At 39.8% G+C, this 22336-nt stretch overlaps 1 protein-coding gene across 1 annotated transcript; it reads right to left on the bottom strand.

Moving 5' to 3' along the window:
- Nucleotides 1-20531: 20531 nt before the first annotated feature.
- Nucleotides 20532-21398, bottom strand: STX11 (syntaxin 11). Its single transcript, XM_049789366.1, has one exon. The coding sequence runs from the start codon at nucleotides 21396-21398 to the stop codon at nucleotides 20532-20534; it is 867 nt and encodes a 288-aa protein (XP_049645323.1).
- Nucleotides 21399-22336: the final 938 nt, after the last annotated feature.

Below are 22336 nucleotides of genomic sequence, written 5' to 3'. Positions count from 1 at the left end.
TTCTCAGTGATTCTTAGCCAATCTGAGGTAGTCATTCACTGATAGGTTGGGCCCACCCTCATAAAACGTGGCCAAGCTATCACCAAAGTGTCCATTATCCTCTATTATGGTCACTTCTAGTCAAATCATTTTTGTGGAGGGAGGGCACAACCCCAGCAGTGCCCAGGGGTCACAGCTGGCTCTGCACTCAGGAATCACTCCTGGCAGATGTCAGGGTAGTATATAGGGTTTTGGGGATCAAGTCTGGGCTAGCTGCTTGCAAGGCAATCGCCCTAACCTTGGTACTAACCTCTTCAGCTTCAGGTTGAGTCTTCTTTTCCCCTCACTACTTCCTCCTGGTATCTGGTAATTGGTTTTGTAATCCCAGCCAAAGCTTTGTCATTGTCTGTCCTGTCACTTCTCTTGTTTTCTCTCTTTCTATTCCACAGATGAGTATGGTCATCTGGTGCCTGTCCTCAATGAGGCACACAGATGAGATTCTAGGGTTTGATACACTGGAATTATTCAGTGGGGCACCACAGAAGGAAAGACAAAGCCTAACTCTGAGACAAAGTGTGCGCTTCCAAGTGATCCTTCCTTATATTCTTCCTGGATTCTAGGCCTTGCTGCATTTTTCTAAGTGGATGTTGTATTGGGACTGTTTGGGCTCAAATTCCTTCCCTAGAGCTCAGTGGCTAAGAAGGCCAATTTTTACTTCTTAAGAAGCAGGACTTGAATGAAGAAAGCTCCCCCAGCCTGGTGCATGCTCACAAGGTGCTTAAGAGCAAGGCATGACAAACACCACATGAGTGTTAGAATAAGGCATAAAATGCGGGACTGGAGAGATAGCACAGTGGCGTTTGCCTTGCAAGCAGCTGATCCAGGACCAAAGGTGGTTGGTTCGAATCCCGGTGTCCCATATGGTCCCCGTGCCTGGCAGGAGTGATTTGAGCAGATGGCCAGGAGTAACCCCTGAGCACCGCTGGGTGTGGCCCAAAAACCAAAAAAAAAAAAAAAAAAAAAAAAAGAAAAAAAAAGAAAAGACATAAAATGCATTGAGCAATGACATTCGTTCAGATCGACAGTATGAGGAACAGGTGGCAATATTAAGATGAGTTTTATAATATTAAAATGGCTTTCTGTTCAGAAAATTGTCTTCAACATGCTTCTAAGAGGGGAAATTTCCCTCCCTTTCAGTGATCCTTCTCTCTGTGTATGTTTATTAAAGCCATCACATGGTTTTTGAATTTTGTGGTGGTTTAGAAAATATGTCCATAAACCTTTGAAAGGACTTATTCAAGAGAGGGAAACTAATTTCCATCTCCTGGGTGTAGCTTAGGGCACAGTGACTAATTTCTAATGACTGGGGGAAAAGGAAAAAGAGAGGAAAGGGTGTAAGACTGGATTCTTTTTTAAAAAATAAAATAAACAAATTTTTAAATTGAATCACAGTGAAATACAAAGTTACAAAATTGTTCATGATTGAATTTCAGTCATGCGATATTCCAACACTCATCCCTTCACCAGTGCACATTTCCCACCACCAATGTCCTCAGTTTCCTAATGGTACTGAAGTGCCCATAAGATTTCACTGGACTCTGAGACCTTTCCCTTAGGAGGAAGAGCCCTTTGAGGGCCCCAAGAAGGGAAGAACAGGCAAAAGAGACTGAGGTCTCAGGTGAAGAACCTAGAAAACAGATCTTCAAACCCAATCGGGTCTGCAGAAGATTTTCCCTTGTCATCATCTTTGTTGCAGATCAGCCCTGGATGGGGCTGGAAGATGGTAGGATGGAGGATGAGGTCTTTCTCCTCCAGCTTGGACCACAACTCTATCACCCTGTTCAGTCGGCAGGTCTCAGGGTTCAGGATAGCGGTGGGTAGAAAACTCACAGGCGTCAAGTGGATAAGACTGAAGAATCTGCCCCAGATAAAGTTGTTCATGATCGAGTTGCAGTCATGCAGTCATATAGTCATGCAGTCATATAGTCATCCCTCCCCCTGATGCCCTATTCCCTCCCACTCTCCCTCATCCATCTGCTCCTGAGTCAGGCATTCTCATTATGTTTAGTGTAGCTGTAGTTATACATACTACCCGAAGTTCTGTTCTCTAACATTGATGATGTCCTCACAGACATATCTTTTGATCATACAAGTTTAGTGGGGGGAAAAAAATCTCTTGACTCTCTTTCCCAAAATTTCTATTGGTTATCAAATTTACAAAGGAGTTTCTCTTGCATTCTAAGTTTACTCGTGACCTTGCAGTTTCCTCCCCAGGATGCTCAGAAATAATTATTTTTGTCTGCTTTTTACTTTTTTCAGAAAGAAAATGCTTTGACTCAGATTCAATGCTTAAAAGTTGTATGCGTTTTAATGTAATGTAATGTAGAATGGGAGCTCCTTTATCCACAGCTCCTGTAATCCCTATATTTAACTGGGGCCCTCTGTCCCTGGAAGATTCTGAACTATTTTATTTCTTCTTATCCCATGTCATACTTCTCTTCTCCAGAGAGAAGACTGAGTCTTACCTTCTCCTACAGATATTATTATAAAATAAAACAAGTATCTGAAAACATGAGTGTACAAGACCTGGGAACTTCCAAAATAGACTTTATAAGTGTTCTTCCTCTTTGGCCTGGTCTCATTTATGGTTATAAAATGTATACCAATTAAAAGAATAAATACTGGATCGGAGAAATTGTATAATAAATGGGACATTTATCTCCAAGTGGCTAACCAGAATTCAACTCTTTATATCTTGTATGATATTCTGAGCACTGGCAGGAGTGATTTTTTTTTTCACTTTTCGCTTAAGACATTTTATTCATGGCAGTTTTGAGAATTTAACAAAAATTCACACAGGTTGATAGCAATACTGGAATAACAATACTCAGAACCTATAAAATTGAAACCTTTGGAAAAAATTGGCACCGCTGATTGTCCTGTAGTCTCTTTTGCCACTTGTTGGCTCAGAAATAAATACTTCTAATGATCATCTTAATGACCCTTCTGTACCTATAAAATATTTCTCAAATCAAGTCTAAAGTATTATGAAAAGTGAGGAGTAATTCTTGAGTGCAGAGCCCAGAGATACTCCTGAGTCAAGCCATTTGTGGACCCAAAACCAAAATAATAAATAAATAAATCTTATAAATAAATCCTTTATAATTGGAATGTATAATTCACAACAAAACTTTCTGTTTAAGAGAATGTAACTTTTTTCCCAAATATTTATAAAAGTGTGTGCCTCTGAGATTACAAGCAAAATAAAAATTAGCCTTTTATCCATTATTAAGGTTGATTTATTAATGTTTCTCATACATTTCAGAAACAGCCAGCAGATCATCATAACACAAAGATACTGTTTACACTAATTTACACTAGTCAGTAGACCTAGTCAGATCTGTTTTATTTCCCCCTAAATCTGTAGGCAATATATTGACCTCTTTGAGGCTTAGTATCTATTACAAGTAAAATGGGAATAATCATATCTACCTGAGATCTAAATAAGAACTCAGTGAAACAATACATGTAAAATATCTAGCTGAGTTCTGTGCTCAAGGTAGGCCCTGTGATTGCTTTCTCAATGGCCACCCCTGATGTGATTGTAAGAAGGTGAGCTCCTCCATGTCCCAGGGAATTCATCAACCCTAGAGACAACTACTTGCTTTCTCCTCTCCTTTGCCAGCGATTGAGCTGAGTGTGGGCATGTGTTACCATTAGCCAATGAGAGAAAATGAAAAGTTGTTTAGAGTTTCTGGGAAATTTCTTTCCTGGATTAGAAACTAGAGTCTAGAATTAGGAGCAGTGGCCCCAAAACACCACCAGACAAAATAAAATAGAATCTAAAAATATGGAATCTTTTGCTATTTTTTCTCTGTATTTTTTCTTCACTTCAATGAAGTTATATGAAGATGAAATTCTTGGAGCTATGTTCGCCATCCTGTGACTATGAGTGGACATGCTATGATCCAAATGACAAGTTACAAAAAGATTCTGTACTTTGGGACATTGCATAGCTATAGTCAACCAGAAACCACTCACCCCTGCTTAGTATTAGATACTTAGCAGATCTATAAATGTAAGTCAAGTGGTATATATATTTCTATATATCAATTTCATCTTAATGAAGCAATAAACACAATAGTTATTATAGAAAATTAAGGCATATTGTGGCTTGATATTAAATGAAATAGATGAAAAATTATATTCACATTCTACATATCAGCTTATACATATGAATAACATGTACAGATGGAAAGAAAACATGCCAACATTAGAGCAATGGTAGTGATTGAATGGCAGTATGAAGGAATTCTTTTCCTGTAAGAAATTCTGTAAAAATTCTTTTCCTGTAAGAAATATAAACATTTCCTTTCCTGTCTCTCAAGCTTTCCTTGAGGCCTTGGATTTCAAAGACAAAATGTCAAAACTCAAGACAACCATTAATTTTTCCACAATTGTTGTTCAGTAATCTAGCACAGACATCTCAGTCTCAAGGTTAATAGTGAGCTCCAGGTTTGACCCAGGAAAGGAAGGAGTCCTCATAAGCCACTAGAGTGGCTCTGGATAGGATTCAGTTTCTCTGGGGTTGTTGCTTTGAGGATGTGGGTGCCAACTCCCTCACTGCAGACTGGAAGCCAACATCACGTTCTCATCTGGCTTCTCCAGAGGATAGCTCAAAATGTGTCAGCTGATAAAAAATGAATGAATTATTCTATACGTGTTATTATTAGAAATATATTCAGGGCTTCTCTCAAAACATAAGAATCACGTGGGAACTTGCTGGAAGTTCAAACTCTCAGGCTCCATCTCAGAGCTGTGTGATTCAAGTCTTAACATTTCAATAGGTTTTCTCTCAACACAATCCTAACAGACTGCTCCTACAGCGTGTGCAGCAGGGCTAAGGAACTATGGCAGTATGGAATCATAGTAGCAACTATGGCTGACTTGATATCTTACTATTTTACTTTTTCCTCCTAAGTAAGATATTCTAATAAGAACTTGCTGACTTTCGTTTGTTTTTGTTTTGGGAACCACACATGCTCAGGCGTTACTCTTAGTTCTATACTCAGGGATCACTTCTGGAGCTGCGCAGGGTACCTATGAATGCCAGGAATTGAACTCAGTTAGCCATATGCAAGCTAATGCCTCACCTGCTGTACTATCTCTCCAGCACCTGAACTTGCTAATTGGAAGTTTGTTTTATTTTTCTTTAATTTAAACACTGTGATTACAAGGTTGTTCATAAAACACTTGTTGGTGTTCTTTTTCACAGATAGAGTTGTTCATGATTGAGTCATACAATGAAAAACAACCTTCATCAATACATATTTTCCACCACTGATAACTCCAGTTTCCCTGCCTGCCCCTGAGGCAGGCATAAATAGATCAATTGTCTGAAACCCTCAGATACCTTCTCAAGAGTGTGTCTTGTCCTTAATAGAAGCTCCACTTTTTCCTGGACCAGAAATCTTTTACATCCTAGCCTCATTCTAACATTCTTTTATTTCAAATATAAGTTCTTCAACTTCCAGGTTATTTTTAAAACTGCTCTTGATCTCAATTATGTTGTGAAGAAACAGCATAGATGTTCAGTTTTACCATCAAGAACCATCAAATATAGCACAAAATTCTCATTTGAAGGGAAATTGTCAGCTCATTTCTGTCTGACACAGAGAGTACTACATATTCTCGAGGAACTTTGAGATACCTTTGACTGCTGTGTTTCTGGATTTAAAAAAAAGAGGGACTGGTAGTTGAGTAGACATAAGGTCAACCACCCCAAACTATCTGTCAAAATTGTTTGTGGTATGACACAAATGGTTCTGAGTCACAGATACCATGAAGAGATGCAAGGTTACTGAGGACACTGACCAAAGGACAGAGGTGGGAGGTTGATATTTTCTTGTATGTCCTTATCTGTTACTCAGCTCTTAGGGGACACTGGGACACAGCTACAGAGTTTAAGTAAGAATGCTGCCAACCTCTATGCTTTATTGCTTTATATCCTCTTTTCAATCTCATCTTTTGTTTCCACGAAGCAGCATCTCAATTTCAGTTTATCATTCATATTATCTCATTTAATTCTCTTGCTCTAATTTTTTTCTTTTGCTCTAATTTACCCAGGTTTCATTTCAGTTTTTTATTCTTTAAGTACACTGTTTCCATCTACTTCCCTAACTTTATCGTTGTTTGTATTTCCATTAAAACTATTATGACTTCCGGGACTGAAATGATAGCACCCTACCACAGGTAGAACACTTACCTTGTACATGGTTGACCTGCCCAGTCCTTGCTAGGATTGATCCCTGAGCACAGAGCCAAGAGCAAGCTCTGAGCACCATTGGGTATGAACTCTATTCTCCAAACATTTTTGACTGTTATATCCTTTTGATGTATAATTTTATTTGAGATAGGCTTAGACATTTTCCCTTAATCTATGATTATGTTATGTTACATACTACAGCTTTTTGCATTATAATTCATTCAATCAATTGTGAACAGTTTTACATTTTTAACCCTTGTATTTTATTTTCAACAGCTTCACATTTTCCTTCTTGCTAGCGTTATTTTACTTTACGATCCCTTCCCCCCTTTAGGAATGTTCATTTTTACTTCATGTTTTGGGCTCTTGAGAAACATGTTTCAGGAAGTGGCAATGAAGAAAGAAAAGCCACATTCTCCCAGTCCCATGAGCTTCACAAGGAAAGAGGCAATTTATCAAAGACCGGTCTTCCTGCAACTGCCCAGGATGGAGGCTCAAAATAAACAGGCCAGATATACCACGAATTTAGAAAATGTCAACAAGGACCACCAGATGATACAGCATCTAAAAGCTGCATGACCATATAATTTATTATCCAATACCCAGACGCTTTTGAGAGTGAAAAAAGAACTTATTAAAAAATATGCTATTTAGAATCAGTTCCAACCAAAGAACATATATTTTAAAAATATGCCTGTGAGCTTGGCCCCAAATGATTTATTTGGGGGCAATAGTAAGGTTGATATTTTAGTTCTATGTCTAATAGCCACTTATTAAATAAATACCCAATGAGGAATTATGTGATGTCAAGGTATATCAAAACATGATTTCTAATATATGAATCTACTTGCTTTTGGGCTCAAGGAGGATAATTTTCAACCTGAAATTATAGCTTCCTTCACAGCTGAAGTATGTGGTTTATTTTGAGTTCTATTAACTATGCAGAAGCCCACAAGTAACAGCACTTTTAGATTATGACTGGTAATAACTCTTTAGCTTCATACAGTTTGTGGACAGAGAGAATGACATTCAAGGTGATTCTGCTATCATTCCATTAACTGAAAAAGTGCACAGGAGGAAGGAGAGAATGCAGTGCTTGAGGACCTTCAAAATGAATAGTCAACCAATACAAGAAGGAGATAGGTGACTTCATCACTGTGTAGGCTAACTCTTTGCCCCCAATAGACTGGAAACATGAGTTAAACAAGTCTTTTTGGAGAATTAATCTCCTTTCCCCGCTTTTCTTAGTTGACTCAGGCACATCTGATAATTCACTATAGCAGTGTGGTATGCAAATATAACTCTGGAAAAGGCAAATGCTGTCAACTAAGCCCACATGTGACTCTTGACAAATTATATTCTCTTTTTCTTGTCAAATAAGTCAGAGACACTCATAATAGAAAAATGAAGCCTGAAAGTTTTCTTCTGTTTTATTTTTGCAAAATAGTTTAAGGTGGATATTATACCATATACCTTTCATTTATTGAATTTTTATTTAAAATCAAATTGTAGTCTCTCCTTTGTTTTTAAGACTTTGTGAAAATATGAAATGGAAAAATATATTTAAAATTATGTTCTGAATAAACCAAGACACAAGGCAGAGAAATAACAGTCTACCTAGAATGAATAGTCACCATTTCTCAATTTTATTTCTTGTGAAAGAATAATGTACTAGCAGAATGAAGAAAGGCATAGCCATTGTATTTTATGAAACTGTGAGAAGGGGCAGACCCTTGACATTTTTTTGTACAAAAAGATACAAAAAGGAAGACATGGACATAAAACAAAGAAAAATAAACCACCTGGAGGAAAGATTTTTTTTAAGCACAACAGGAAACCAACTATTTATCTCACACACTGGGAAGCTTATTTTTAGAAGACTCTGATCAGTCTAAGGTGCTGCATTTTGGGGCAGGGGTGTTATTTGGGCCACCCTAATGTTGTTCACTGTCTTGACAGTGCCCATAAACTATATGTAGTGCTGGCATCAGCCACAAGCTAGTACCCCTGTACTATCTTTCCAGCCTGTGCTTACATTTTTGAGCAGGAAAAAAGCCATTAGTGCTCCAGCTACTAGTGCCTAGAAAAAAAAAGAACTATAGAGTTGTGGCAGTGCAAATAATCAAGGAGTGATTTGGGGACACTCAGTTCTCCAGGTCTCCACTGTGTCCCTCTACTGTGGAAGAGAAAAAAACAAAGACCTGGTTGCCAGAAACGGGGTGAGACAAAACTAAATATTGAGCACTGGTAATTTTGCAGACAAGTATGACGAGTTGAGAGTGGAGTTTTCTGCGCTATACAGAGTGAAGTTCACAGATCTGAGCCCAATGAAAACAAGTCTGAAAGCTAAGTAAGCCTATAGAGCAAAGCTATCGCTACTGCCAGAACCAAAGGTTACAAATCTCTCCCCTAGTGGAGGGGGGAATCACAGTTTCACAGACTGAAATGCAAATGGAGGAAGTTGCCTGAACTGAGAGCCTGAAAGTCTCCAGGGCACCAAAACCTTTGAAGAGAGAAGAATCCATGGGTCTGTCCAAGGTGAAAACCTATGACTAGAAAACATGTCAGAAGATTTCGGTGGGCATTGTATGCTAGACAGATTCTCCATATTTCTAATATCTTTTGTGCAGACTCACAGCAGTCACAAAATGCTGCTTCAAATTTGGCAACAGATGGAGAATTAACATAGGATAAGAGGTTAAGGCCCTCCTTTATCTATGGAAATCTAGACAAGACTGTTACTAGAATAAATCATCAACCAGAAAATATCCAGCAACTTAGAATGGCTCAGTAAATGGAGAGAATAGATCTGGTCACAAGACAAGAAACAGCACACAATTCCATACTCAGGACACTCTTCCATAACCAGAACAACTAAACATTGAATTCTGGTATCACACAATGTTCCCCAACTCCCACCAAGAGTGATCCCTCAGGGCAGCAAGTCTTGAGCACCACTGGATGTGGCCCCAAACAAAAACAAAAACAATACTGTCATATGCAGTACTGGATATAAAAATAATTAATGAAATTAAAACCTCTGTGTATAGCCTAAGAGACAGAATCAGACTTTCAGATAAAATTAAAGGTAAAATTTGTTCTAAAATTCAAATAGTGATTCAAGTGAGTGGACCAAAATTAGGAAAAATGAAGAAACCCTACTAAAACTTTCAAACTGCATTAAAAGAGATTATCTAGGAATAATGAAGAGAGGAGTGGGGAAGACCAAGTACCTATTCAAAGAAATAATAATTAAACTTTCCCAAAGCAACAGAAAGAACTAAGCATAGAAATTGAGGAAGCCCTTAGTAAACATGTTGACACATTACTAATAGATTACCAAAAGTCAGTGATTAAAAACAATATTTAAGACGTCCAGAAAAAAATATACAATATAAAAGCACTGGATTGGAACCTAAGTTAACTAATAGTTTGTTATTGTTATAACTAGTTATTATTATAACTAATAACACAAAACAACAAAAACAAAACCTAAAATAGTAATTTTTTAATTTAATTTAATTTAATTTTATTTTTTTGGTTTTTGGGCCACACCCGGCGGTGCTCAGGGGTTACTCCTGGCTGTCTGCTCAGAAATAGCTCCTGGCAGGCACGGGGGACCATATGGGACACCGGGATTCGAACCAACCATCTTTGGTGCTGGATCAGCTGCTTGCAAGGCAAACGCCGCTGTGCTATCTCTCCGGGCCCTAAAATAGTAATTTTTAAGCTTCATTTATTAATCATCACTTTAATGAATTTAACTCACTAATTAAAAGATGCAGATAGAAAGTATTTATTTTTAAATGCAGATCTGGGCCAGGGAAGTAGCTTAAATGGGAGAGCACATGTCTTGCACAAACAAGGCCCTGAGATTGATCCCTACTACCACAGGGCTCCCCAAACCACCTTGCTAAGTACCATTCAGGAGGCCTGGGTTGTTTATTATTTGGGGCAGTTCACAAGAAAGTTTTCTTTTTGGTATTTTTAACTTGCTGTGTCTAATTTTCAGTCAACTTCAGTCATGTCCTATAATTCTACTGTTCTCAGTGGGATTTTTCTTCTTTTTCCCTTTCTTTTCCATTATAAACCTCACATTTATTCACATCACCAGATCATTCCCCTCCCCCAACAGTTATATATTAATGTTCTTGTCTCTTATCAAGAAAGGATTTATTGGGGCCAGATTGATGGTGCAGAGGTAGAGTGTTTGCCTTGCACGCGACCCAGGATGGACCTGGGTTCCATCCCCAGAGTCCCATATGGTCCCCCAAGCCAGGAGTGATTTCTAAGCTCATAGCCAGGAGTAACCCCTGAATGTCACTAGGTGTGGCCCATAATAATAATAATAAAAAAAGGATTTATCTTTACCATTTCTATGTGTCCTCATCAGTGAAAGGTAGTGGAACTTTTGCTAATAAAATTATGATTTCCCTTTGAATATGAGGGACTGATAATGACTCGACCAAGGTTCTGGGTAGCAAATTGCTCTGTTGCTGAGCTGCAGCATTAAAAGAAGAGGCTCTCTTCCATTTGCAATTTTACTTTTATTTTACTTAGAAAATATGTTTCTCTGGCTTAAGTGCATGCTTTACCATCTTACCATTACATAATATTTCTTGTTTGACAGGTTTCTTCCATGCACCAGATGACAATGTATGGATGAGTATTATGAAGAAAAACCATATTACTTCATTTTGCCCTTTTAAGGATGCTTTAGTCTAGGGTTAAACACAGGACAGGGCAAAAGAATGAACTAGTTCAACATTCCTAGCACTAGAGAAATTCCTGCGTTTGTCACGCGGAAGCTGAATAATTTATTCTTATCCATGGCTGACATTCTTTGTATATTCTCCCCCCACCCTTCTCACCTCTGGGGAGTCTCTTCTTGATTGGGTCCAAAGTATGTACTGAAAAGAATTGCAGCACCAGCTGCTGGCAGCTGGGAGATACCTCAGCTCAGAGCCAAGTCAGAGTAACTCTTCCAGATGGGTCTCAAGCTTCAAAGAAAGATTAGTTTGGGGACCTCCAAACCCCACTTAATCCACAACCCATACAGATGAAGGAGGGACTTTGCAGTTATTTCTTTGCATAGTACACATGTAGGTTAATATGTTTGTATTTTGAATAAATATTCTGAGCCCCTAAGGAATGTTACGCATGTAGGGAGACAGGAGGTATGTAACATACTTGGAGGAATGGAATGAAGCATGCTAAGATATTCTCATATAGATAGAAGAGCATCATTAAATGGGGAATTTTAGAGTTCAAATTCAAAGCCACTGCCAGAAACCTCTTTTCATAAGTAGGAACAAGGAACCTACTCATACTAATACTTTGTATAAATTATATTACTAAATGCCCTGTTAGAGAGAAATATGTATAATGAAAAATCTAAGCAGGTACTTTTGTCCAAATTTTTTTTTGTTGTTTTTTTTTTGGGGGGCCACACCCGGTGTTGCTCAGGGGTTCCTCCTGGCTGTCTGCTCAGAAATAGCTCCTGGCAGGCACGGGGGACCATATGGGACACCAGGATTCAAACCAACCACCTTTGGTCTTGGATCGGCTGCTTGCAAGGCAAACGCCACTGTGCTATCTCTCCGGGCCCTTGTCCAAATTTTTTAATCCTCCTTTTATATGGCTAAAGAAACAAAAGGGGAAAAATCTCTTAAGTTTTTAAAATTTTCACTACATTATCTTGTACCTACTTTTAATAAAGCAGTAAGATTTTCTGTCTCTGGGCATTCATTGACCTATCAGTCTTATATCAATTCTTCTGACTCAATCAGCCTTTTTAAGTTGACTATCCTCTATGAATTACTTCTCCCAGAAAATATGCTTAGCTCTAATTCCAAATCCTCCCTAACCATCTTATTCATTGCTCACAGGACAATTATTCCTATCACAGGTACAAGGAGTATAGATTTGATAGTAGTCTGGAGAGACAGATATAGAAATGAGTAGGATTAAGAAAGGTTTATTTGAAAGGTATTTGGAATGCTAAGAGTGGGGAATAAAAGTAGTTGAGGGAGTGGGACCACAGAGGAAGACTTTGAGGTTGGACAACCTAGTATGCCTGGAGCCTGGAGATGTTCTTTTTTTTTTTTTTTTTTTTTTTTTGTGGTTTTTGGGTCATACCCGGCAGTGCTCAGGGGTTACTCCTGGCTCCATGCTCAGAAATTGCTCCTGGCAGGCACGGGGGACCATATGGGACGCTGGGATTCGAACCGATGACCTCTTGCATGAAAGGCAAACGCCTTACCTCCATGCTATCTCTCCAGCCCCGGAGATGTTCTTATGCCAGGATACTTCATGGGTAAGTTCTCCCTGTTTTGGGGCCGGGTGGTGGCGCTGAAGGTAAGGTGCCTGCCTTGCCTGCGCTAGCCTTGGACAGACGGCGGTTCGATCCCCCGGTGTCCCATATGGTCCCCCAAGCCAGGAGCAACTTCTGAGCACATAGCCAGGAGTAACCCCTGAGCGTTACCGGGTGTGGCCCAAAAAAACAAAAAAAAAAAAAAAAAAAAAAAAAAGTTCTCCCTGTTTTTAGGCCAAAGGTTTTTCCTTTTTATTTCCCTTATATTTTGCTGTGCCTATGCAAATGACAACTGCCACACACCCTCCCCCCCCCACACACACATGCACGCACACACACACACACACACACACACCTTTTTGTTGTGTTTTTATTTCTTATCTTTAAAAAAAAAAAGAACTTACTAAACCTGCTATTGTATTAATGACTTTATTGGAGTTGCAATAATTTTCACAAATATACTTGCTACTGAACTTTTTCTTCTTTCTTCTCTTCCATTTTATTATTTAATTTTTCTTTCTGTTTTCTTTCTATTTTTTAAATAACTTTGCTTTCCATCATCTTGAAACATATGTATTATGATCAGTTATGTCAACTATGTGATGCATTTTCTTTAAATAAAAAACGTTTTAAAGAGTAGCTAAGGGAGAAGAGAAAAAGGTTTTGTTTGCAAATTCAGCCACAAAATTTGGGATAAAGGCTGGGAAGGAGAGAAATTTGCAAAAGAGACTGAGAAGGATGAGTCAGAGAGAGAAGAAAAGAAGGAATAGCAAGTGTTTTAATCCTGTTCAATAATAATAAAGACAAAATACACATGTTCTTGATGTATCATTTTTTTCTTTTTTTCTTTTTGAGCTACACCCAGCTTCACTCAAGCAAATTCTTGGCAGTACTCAGGGACCATACATGCCATAGTGCCAGGGATTGAACCTGGCTAGGCTGTATCCAAGGAAAGTACCTTACCCTCTATTTTTGTTGTTTGTTTTGTTTGGTTAGTTGGTTTTCATTTCTTCATGTATCTTATGTTTGAACTTTCATAGGAAAGTTTAGGAATAGTAGTGTAAAAAACAGACATTCACACAAACAAAATGTCAAATGTTAGAAGAGAAAGTTCTTGATTTCTATCTCTTGGAAACAAATGAGCTGATAACTTTCCTTTACAGGAATGTCAGAAAAATTGAGATCTAAACATCTTAGGAGTTGAGAACTGTTATATCCATGGGTTATCATTTGGGATAGGGCTATTGAGCAAATAGTCATACCAAGATTACTCTGCAAATATTTATGTAAGTTGAAAATTTAGGGGAAAGACTGTCAGAAACAGTCCAGAGTAACCAGTGTCAAGGCCATAGCACAGTTAGAGAAAAGGGTCATGAGTATGGAACCAAACTGAGGTCCCGTCCATCTCTAAGAGAACTGAGAGGACAGACTTACAGATTTTTCTCAGTTTCACTTGGTGAGTGTGGGTTTGGGAGGAGGGTCTTCATTCATTCATTCATTCATTCATTCCCTCCTTCCCTGACTCGTTTCAGAGTTAATTTATGGAGACTTAAAACATATCCTCAAGTGTGAATATCCCAGTATCTGTAAGAGGTAGAAGATAAAAGGGGAAGATAATTGGAAACCACATCATTAGGAAGACAAGAATACCAAAACACACAAGTTTAAGTACTTTCTGTTTAGAAAAATCTAAACTGATCATATGCAAATAGCTAATTTTATCTAAAAATATAGATATGCATATATATGTATATATATAGCTTTCTAACTCCATTATTTCATCCACTATAAAATATTTTGAGATGTTGGGTTGCAATGAGTATTTGTTGAAATTATGGGGCTGTGAAATGTAGAGGTACAAAATAGGCAAAATAAAAGAGTAACCATATATAATAGCAAAGGATACTTAATAAAATGGGACATATATTTGAGGTGGAGTGACAGTACAGTGGGTAGGGAGTTTGCCTTACACACATCAAAGGGTTTGATCCCCAGAATCCCATATGCTCCCCAGAACCCACCATGAGGAATTCCTAAGCACAGAGCTAGGAGTAACTTCTAAGCACCAACAGGTGTAACTCAACATAAAAATTGAGGGGATGAGGCCAGAGCGATAGCTCAGTGGTAGGGCGTTTGCTTTGCACACAGCCAATCCGAGATGGACCTCGGTTTGATCCCCGGTGTCCCACATAGTCCCTCAAGCCAGGAGTGAATTCTCAGCACATAGCCAGGAGTAACCCCTGAGCATCACCTGGTGTGACTCAAAAAAAAAAAAAAAAAAAAGGACCCGGAGAGATAGCACAGCGGTGTTTGCCTTGCAAGCAGCCAATCCAGGACCAAAGGTGGTTGGTTCAAATCCTGGTGTCCCATATGGTCCCCCGTGCCTGCCAGGAGCTATTTCTGAGCAGACAGCCAGGAGTTACCCCTGAGCAACGCCGGGTGTGGCCCGAAAGCCAAAAAAAAAATTGAGGGTGAATTGTGGAGAATAATAGACACTGAAGTGAAAGACTATCATTTTTCTTACTTATATGTGAAATATGAATACTAAAGTTGACAGGCAAAAAATATAAAAGAACTGATTTCAGAAATGTGTTAAAATTGAGGTTGTTAGCAGAGGAAAGGGAAGAATGGGTGGAAGTCTTTTTGATTTTGGAATTGCACTGAAACACATGGTAAGATTGGTTAAAATTGTATGCATATGGAAGTGAAACTAGTGACCTATAATTATTAACCTCAAATTATAATAATAAAGAAAAGACATGCCAATGGAAAAATAAAAAAGGAAAAATGTAGGTATAAAAGGGAGACATAATTAATAGTAATGCAAAGTGCTAACTAGTAAAATTAGGAAAATAAAATAATGATAAGGTAGAAGTTTGCATCTAAGTCAGATGAGTGTCTTTAAAAGTGTGTATTATCGGGTCTGAGTGATAGCATGGAGGTAGGGCATTTGCCTTGAATGCAAAAGGATGGTGGTTCAAATCCCGGCGTCCCATATGGTCCCCTGAGCCTGTCAGGAGCAATTTCTGAGCATAGAGCCAGGAGTAGCACTGCCGGATGTGACCCAAAACCAAACAAACAAAACAAAAGTGTGTATTATTCCAGCCTATATAATAAATTGAACTTGCTAAAAAAAAAAAAAAGAAACTGCAGGATAAAAAATACATACAAATAAAGTTAAGAACTTAAAGAAGATGGATGTGGCTAAGTGGCTGAGTGCAATTCTTATACGTGTGAGCCTCTAAATTTAAATTCTGACAGCTAATTCTTGGAAAAGAATTTTAAAATGATAGTCAGGAATTTGTTTCTCATTCATGTTTCTAGGATATCACTGATTTTAAAGGATCCTACATAATCTCGGCCAGAAAGTCCTACTGATATATCTGATATAAATCATCTTTGCAACAAAAGCTTCCAAGTGGGGCCGGCGCAAGAGGTAAGGTGTCTGCCTTGCAAGCGCAAGCTAAGGAAGGACCGCGGTCTATCTCCCGGCCTTCCACATGGTCCCTCCAAGCCAAAAGCTTACAAAGATATATATATATACATTTGGTTTTTGGGCCATACCCGGCGCTGCTCAGGGATTACTCCTGGCTGTCTGCTCAGAAATAGCTCCTGGCAGGCATGGGGGACCATATGGGACACCGGGATTTGAACCAACCACCTTTGGTCCTGGATCGGCTGCTTGCAAGGCAAACACCGCTGTGCTATCTCTCTGGGCCCACAAAGATATCTTGATCAAGATGCCAAATAATAACTGATTTCAGAGTTTCATTTTGGAAACTATTTTTATTTCTCAAAGTATCATTTTAATTTATTAAACTGCCTTTTAATTCTATCAAAAGCAAGTATACTGTTACTCTGATTACAACTAAATGTCTCAAAACCAACTTCTTGATTACAAATGAATTATTTCTTGCAGTTGAAGATAACTTGCATAGATATTTTTATTGTCATGGGGTACAATAAATTAATAAAAGGAAAGCATCTTCCCCCTGTACTACCTCTCTAATCCTCACTGAATATGAATAAAAATTTATTTATTTATTTATTTATTTATTTACTTATTTATTTATTTATCTGGGGTTACACCTGGCAGTGCTCAGAGCTTTCTTCTTGCTGTGAACTCCGGAATCACTCCTGATGGTGTTTGGGGTAAACATATTGGGTACCAGTTATGATATCTGGGTCCTTCATGCAAGGTCAAGTGCTCCACACAAGAAACTATCACTCTGACCCTGATGGAAAGTTTAGAAATATGTGTGAGGGCCAAAACTAGAACAGCAGAAGTTTTCCATAAACTATAAGATCACAGATGCCCTATCAAAAAACAAATTTAAACTGTATATTTTCATCAGTTTTTTTTTATCAAGATGATAGTCTTATAGAGCTTGAGAAACATTTGCATGTAACATTTAATTAGTATTTAACTCTAAAGCATTAGACCTATTTTTCAATATGCATAAAGCATCTGCACCTAAAACTGTTCTCTTTTCCAGTATTCTCTTGAAAGACAATAGACTTCCTTATATTATAGCACATAATCTTTCTGAATAATTAATTAGCTTTTTTAATAGTCTCTTTTTATCTTGGATACCAGGAGGACAAGCACCTTTCTAATTTCTGGTATTCTTTGACTCTCTGGCTGTGCTATTAAGTCCTGGCATTTGGTTGATTTCAGGAGGCACTACCCATGCTAAAAATATTTCTACCTTCAGCTCTGAATGATCTTTTGTTTGTGATAACCAGTTTTGTCATTATTGATATTGACTGTTTGAATTTGCTGGTTTGTTACACAAAAAACTTCTTTTTGCCCTTTGTCAAATTAACAATATACAACCAACTCTACGACACCTCTGGGTAGCACTGGAGCACCTTTCGTGAGGGGGAAAAAACTGTCTTTCACCCATTATTTGGCAATCAGCACTAGGGAAGGATTTAAGGAAACCAGGCAGGATGTGAGGGGACAAGCCAAATGATCCGTCTCTTTAATCTATTGTGAGCTAGCTGCACAACTGGACTCTTTCTAGGACTTTCTGACTCAAAGAGTTTAGGAAGAATTAGGGGAAAACCCTTGCCAAATTGAGTAGAACAGCTGCTTCCTGCTTCACTGTTTTCTGAATGGAATAGCTCTTTTTTTTATAACACGTTTAGATATAGGAAGGCATAGATTTGCCATTGTGACAATAGCTTTTTCATTGTATGCAGGGAAAAAAAGATTCTAACATGTTATCTGGGTTGCTTTCCTTTTTTTTTTTTTTTTTTTTTTCTTATAGGCTGTTCACATGAGAATAAACAGTGATTTTTCCCCTTTAAATTTAGAAACTTAAGTCAGTAACAGTTCAGGAAAAAGTTTGTAATAAAAATAAATAATAAAATATAAAATAATAAAAAGCACTTAGCATAAACTACGCATTTGAGTCCTTTACTTCTAATTTTAGGAAGTAGATTCTATTCTCTCCAGTTGATACCTGAGAAAACTGAGTCACTAAGGTTAGTTCTGTGGTTCAGTTGGTATGGAACAAGGTCAGCATAGGTGAGTGCTGAATTGTGGAGGTCGCTCTGCCACCTTCTAACAAGCAAGTAGAGAAACATTTGCCTTTTCACAGTTCTCTCATCTTCTGGCCTATCAAACTGCAATTTTATATTAACACTCCAGTGTGAATATGCAGAATTAAAAATCAAACAGTCTGAAATTTTCTTACCTTTTAGAAATAGTTCCAAGCATAGAAAATGCTTTTTGGGTTAAAATAAGTCAAATTCCTGACCCTTCATGATCCATATTAATATTGACTCTTCTTTACCATGAAAGACACAGCAGTGGAATTGTTTGAAGACTTGTTTTTTCTTCAGAGAAAAAGCATTAGTTCAAAGGTGAGAAATCCTTGGAGTTAGCTGAGAAAGACATGGGGAGAAATCTGAGAAGAGGGTGGTGGGACTTGGTTTCCACAATTCTCATTTTTAACCATGAAATTCAAATTAGGTGCATGTACATGGCTGTACACAGGTTAATTAGGGAATATAGTCATCTTTATATTCCTTTAACAATTTTTACTGTCTGAAAAACTTGAGAATTATGAGCACAAAGTAAACTCAATCATTTATTAAATAACATGTAAAAGGATAAGGAGTGTTCTTTAAAGACAGGAAACATGGTGAATGAGAGTAAGGACATTACAAAGTTCACAGATGAAACCAAATCTCTAAAACCTAATGATTTTACTCAACTACTGTCAGAAGAGAAAGTAAGACCTTTCAACTTTTGGATTTCCATTTTCTTCCTCAGTTCAGAGTTTCATTGATAAGTGGCAGTTTCAAGCAAAACACAGGAAACTTTTATTCTTTTGTTTTAGGGCCACACCCAGTGGTGCTCTTGGTTCTGCATTTAGGAATGATTCCTGGCAGCTTTCAGAGGGCCAATGTGGCCTGGAGATTGAACCTGGGTCAGCTACAAGTAAAGCAGGTGCCCGATTCATTCTACTATCTCTGCGGCCCCTACATGCAAAAACACTTTTTAAAAAATCATTGAAAACTTGGAGTAAGATATAGTGCAGATAGAAAGAAAAGGCTGGAAAGACAGTGGGTGAGGTTCTTGCCTTGTCTGCAGCTGACCTGAGTTGAATCATACTTGGATCCCTGAGCACCACCAGGAGTGATCCGTGAGTATATAGCCAGGAATAAGCTCAGAGCACTGCTGGGTATGGTCCCCAAATAAAAAGAAGTACAAAGAGATAAAAGGGATGTAATGCATTTATTAAGCAAACTTGAAAAATAGGATTAATATGATTCTATTTCAATGCACATCAAAAATGCTATTTTATTATCTAATTCTGTTTCCATTTCCAGCCCTGACATCCACCTTTGACACCATGACCAACAAAGAGTTTTTCAAAATAAAATTTCAACTCAAACTGGGTTTGAGATGCAGACTGGAGTGAAATTCACAAATAGCCAATAGCCAATAAAAAATACCTGTCTTAACTTTTACATACCATATTTACAATGGCAAAATTAAACCAGTTGGTCATTATGTGTATGTGTTAGTAATACTTAGTATTTTTCACTTAATATATCTGTATCTATAATTATCAAATAGAGGATAAATTTTAAATTCTTTTAGTAAAAAAATATAACATGTGACCAATATTTTCATTTGGCTGGCTGTTCAATATTCAGTGCTTAAAAATATGAGGGGTAAAAAAAAAAAAAACAAAGAGGGTTTTGGCAGGAGATATACAATAAGTGAAAATAGATATAAAGAAAGTGCTGGCTGTGGTTTGAATAAGTCAGAGGTGAGTGGAAAGACCTGAGTCTCAACAGGAATCATGATATCTAAAAAAAAAAATAAAGGAATATTCCCCAGGTCAGTTTCTTTGGAGATGACACTAAAACAAGGCACTTCGGGGCAGGAATCCATGAAGTTTTCATCACAAATTTCATTCTCATTAGCCCAGGTAGAAACGACTTGCTCTCATAATCTTCATTAGAAATTTTGCTATGCCTATTCACCCTGTGGTGAGCCACAGAGGGGATGATGTGCCATGTGGCCACCTTGCACACATCATCATAACTTCAGTGGGGGTTCCTATCCAAAGCAACAGTAGGACCATCTCTGCAAGTGCCAGGAGGGTTGGGTTAGCATTTGGTTACTCTGGCTCTGTGCCCAGGGATCACCCCTGGTTGTCGAGGGACCAACCGACTATGTGGGATGGATGCTGGGGCTGGAACCCAGGTAGGCCAGGTGATGGCTCTGTCACCAGAGGGTTGGCCTCCTCGAACTCCAAACTTCCTCTGGGCTGGAACCCAGGCAAGCCATGCGATGGCTGTGCCACCAGAGGGTTGGCCTCCTCGAACCCCAAGCTTCCTCCCTGTGGCTGAGTTCCACAGGCGTTGAGAGAGACCAGCCATCATCACCATGCAGAGGAGCCCCCTATATCCTTGCCATCCCTTTTGGGGGCGGGGGAGCCCAGCGTCCAGCTAGTCGCAGCAGGGACAGCAGAAACAGCAAATGGCCCTGCAAGGGTTTTTCTTCTTGTACTGCACAGCCTTGCGCACCTGAGCCTTGGCCTGGCCCGTGTAGTCCCGGGTCTGGTTTACGTTGCGCTCGATGATGTCCAGGGTGTCGGCCTGCTCCTCCAGCAGCAAGGCCATGTCCAAGAAAAGGTCGTGCACGTCTCGGAGGCGGCTCTCCAGGCGCACGAGCTCACGGTGGCGGCTCTCCAGCTCCCCAAGTGCGTTGCGCGCGCCCTTGAGCTCGGCCAGCAGGTTCCCCGAGAACACATCCCACTGGCCCTGCTCGCACATGGTCTCCAGCTGCTCCCCGGACACATCCCGGCCCATGATCTCCAGCTGTCGTCGGATGCGCAGCTGGCAATTGGCGCGCTGCTTCATCTCGGCCGCGTGGTAGTCCTGCATGGCCTCCTGGAAGCGACGGCTGAGCGCATGGCACTGTGCCCGGGCGATGCGCGCCACGGCCGAGTGGGCACCGTGCTGGGCCTCTGCCCGTTCGCCCACGGCCTTGAGGGCCTGCAGCCGGCGGTGGACCGCCTCCCCGCGCGCCTTGATGTCCCTGGCGATGGCCCCGGTGTCCCTCTTGATGCTGCTCAAGCGCCTCATGGAGGTGAGGAAGCGCGCGTTCTGCTTGCCCAGGCGCTTCACGTCGGATGCCAGTTGCAAGGTCTCGGCCTGCACATCCTGGATGTCCTGGGACAGCGCCTGCAGGAGCTGGTCGCTCTCGAACACGATGTCTTCCCTGGGCCCGTCCAGGTCATCGTCCCCCTCGTCTGGATACTGCAGGTCGTAACGCCTGGTGAGCTCCAGGAGTTCGGGCAGGCGGTCCTTCATGCTGCCTGCAAGGAACACAGATGGGTTTTTGGGTGACAATGGGTTAAATTTTCTCTGGCCCAGGATCAGGCTGGACCTGGCAGCTGCTGGCAACACTCCCACCTTTCTTTCTCCACCCCCCCCCCCGCACCCCACTGCTGCCATTCTTTATTTCTACCTAGCAGGAATCATCACCCAAAGCGCCCCCAAATGGTAGGGACTTGGACCTTAAGGTGCATGACAACCCCCATTGCAGTTGGATTTATGCCCCTGTAGAAATCTGGCAACACCCCCATTGTCTTCCCACCCCCACTACTGCCATTCTTTATTTCTACCTAGCAGGCATCATTACCCAAAACGCCAAAAATTGTAGGGACTTGGACCCTAAGGTGAATGACAACCTCCACTGCAGTTGGATTTATTCCCCTCTGGAAATCTGGCAACACCCCCATTGTCTTCCCCCGCCCCACTGCTGCCATTCTTTATTTCTACCTAGCTGGAATCATCACCCAAGGTGAATAACAACCTCCGCTACAGTTGGATTTATGCACCTGTAGAAATCTCTAGTTCATTTTTTTAAATACTATGTTTATTTAAGCACCATGATTACAAACATGTTTGTAGTTGGGTTTCAGTCATACAAAAGAACACACACACAGACACACACAGACACACACAGACAGACACACACAGAGACACACACACACAGACACACACACACACCCCCCTTCACCAGTGCAATATTCCCACCACCAATGCCAAAAAAGAAAAAAATCTCTTGTTCACTTTTCACCACCGCCCAAAAGGCAAGTAGCAGTACTAGCAGCCCAGGGGATAAGGGTGGGGAATATGGAATACAAGCTGGGAACGGGATTGGTGGGAGGACAACTTTGGTGATGGGAATGTACCTAAAATATTACTGTGAAAGATATGTAATCCACTTTGGTCAAAATAAAAAT

The sequence above is a fragment of the Suncus etruscus genome, chromosome 15, assembly GCF_024139225.1.
Source record: "Suncus etruscus isolate mSunEtr1 chromosome 15, mSunEtr1.pri.cur, whole genome shotgun sequence".
Lineage (NCBI taxonomy): Eukaryota > Metazoa > Chordata > Mammalia > Eulipotyphla > Soricidae > Suncus > Suncus etruscus.
The sequence above is the reverse complement of the archived record's forward strand: the minus strand, read 5'-3'. Positions and strand labels throughout refer to the sequence as shown.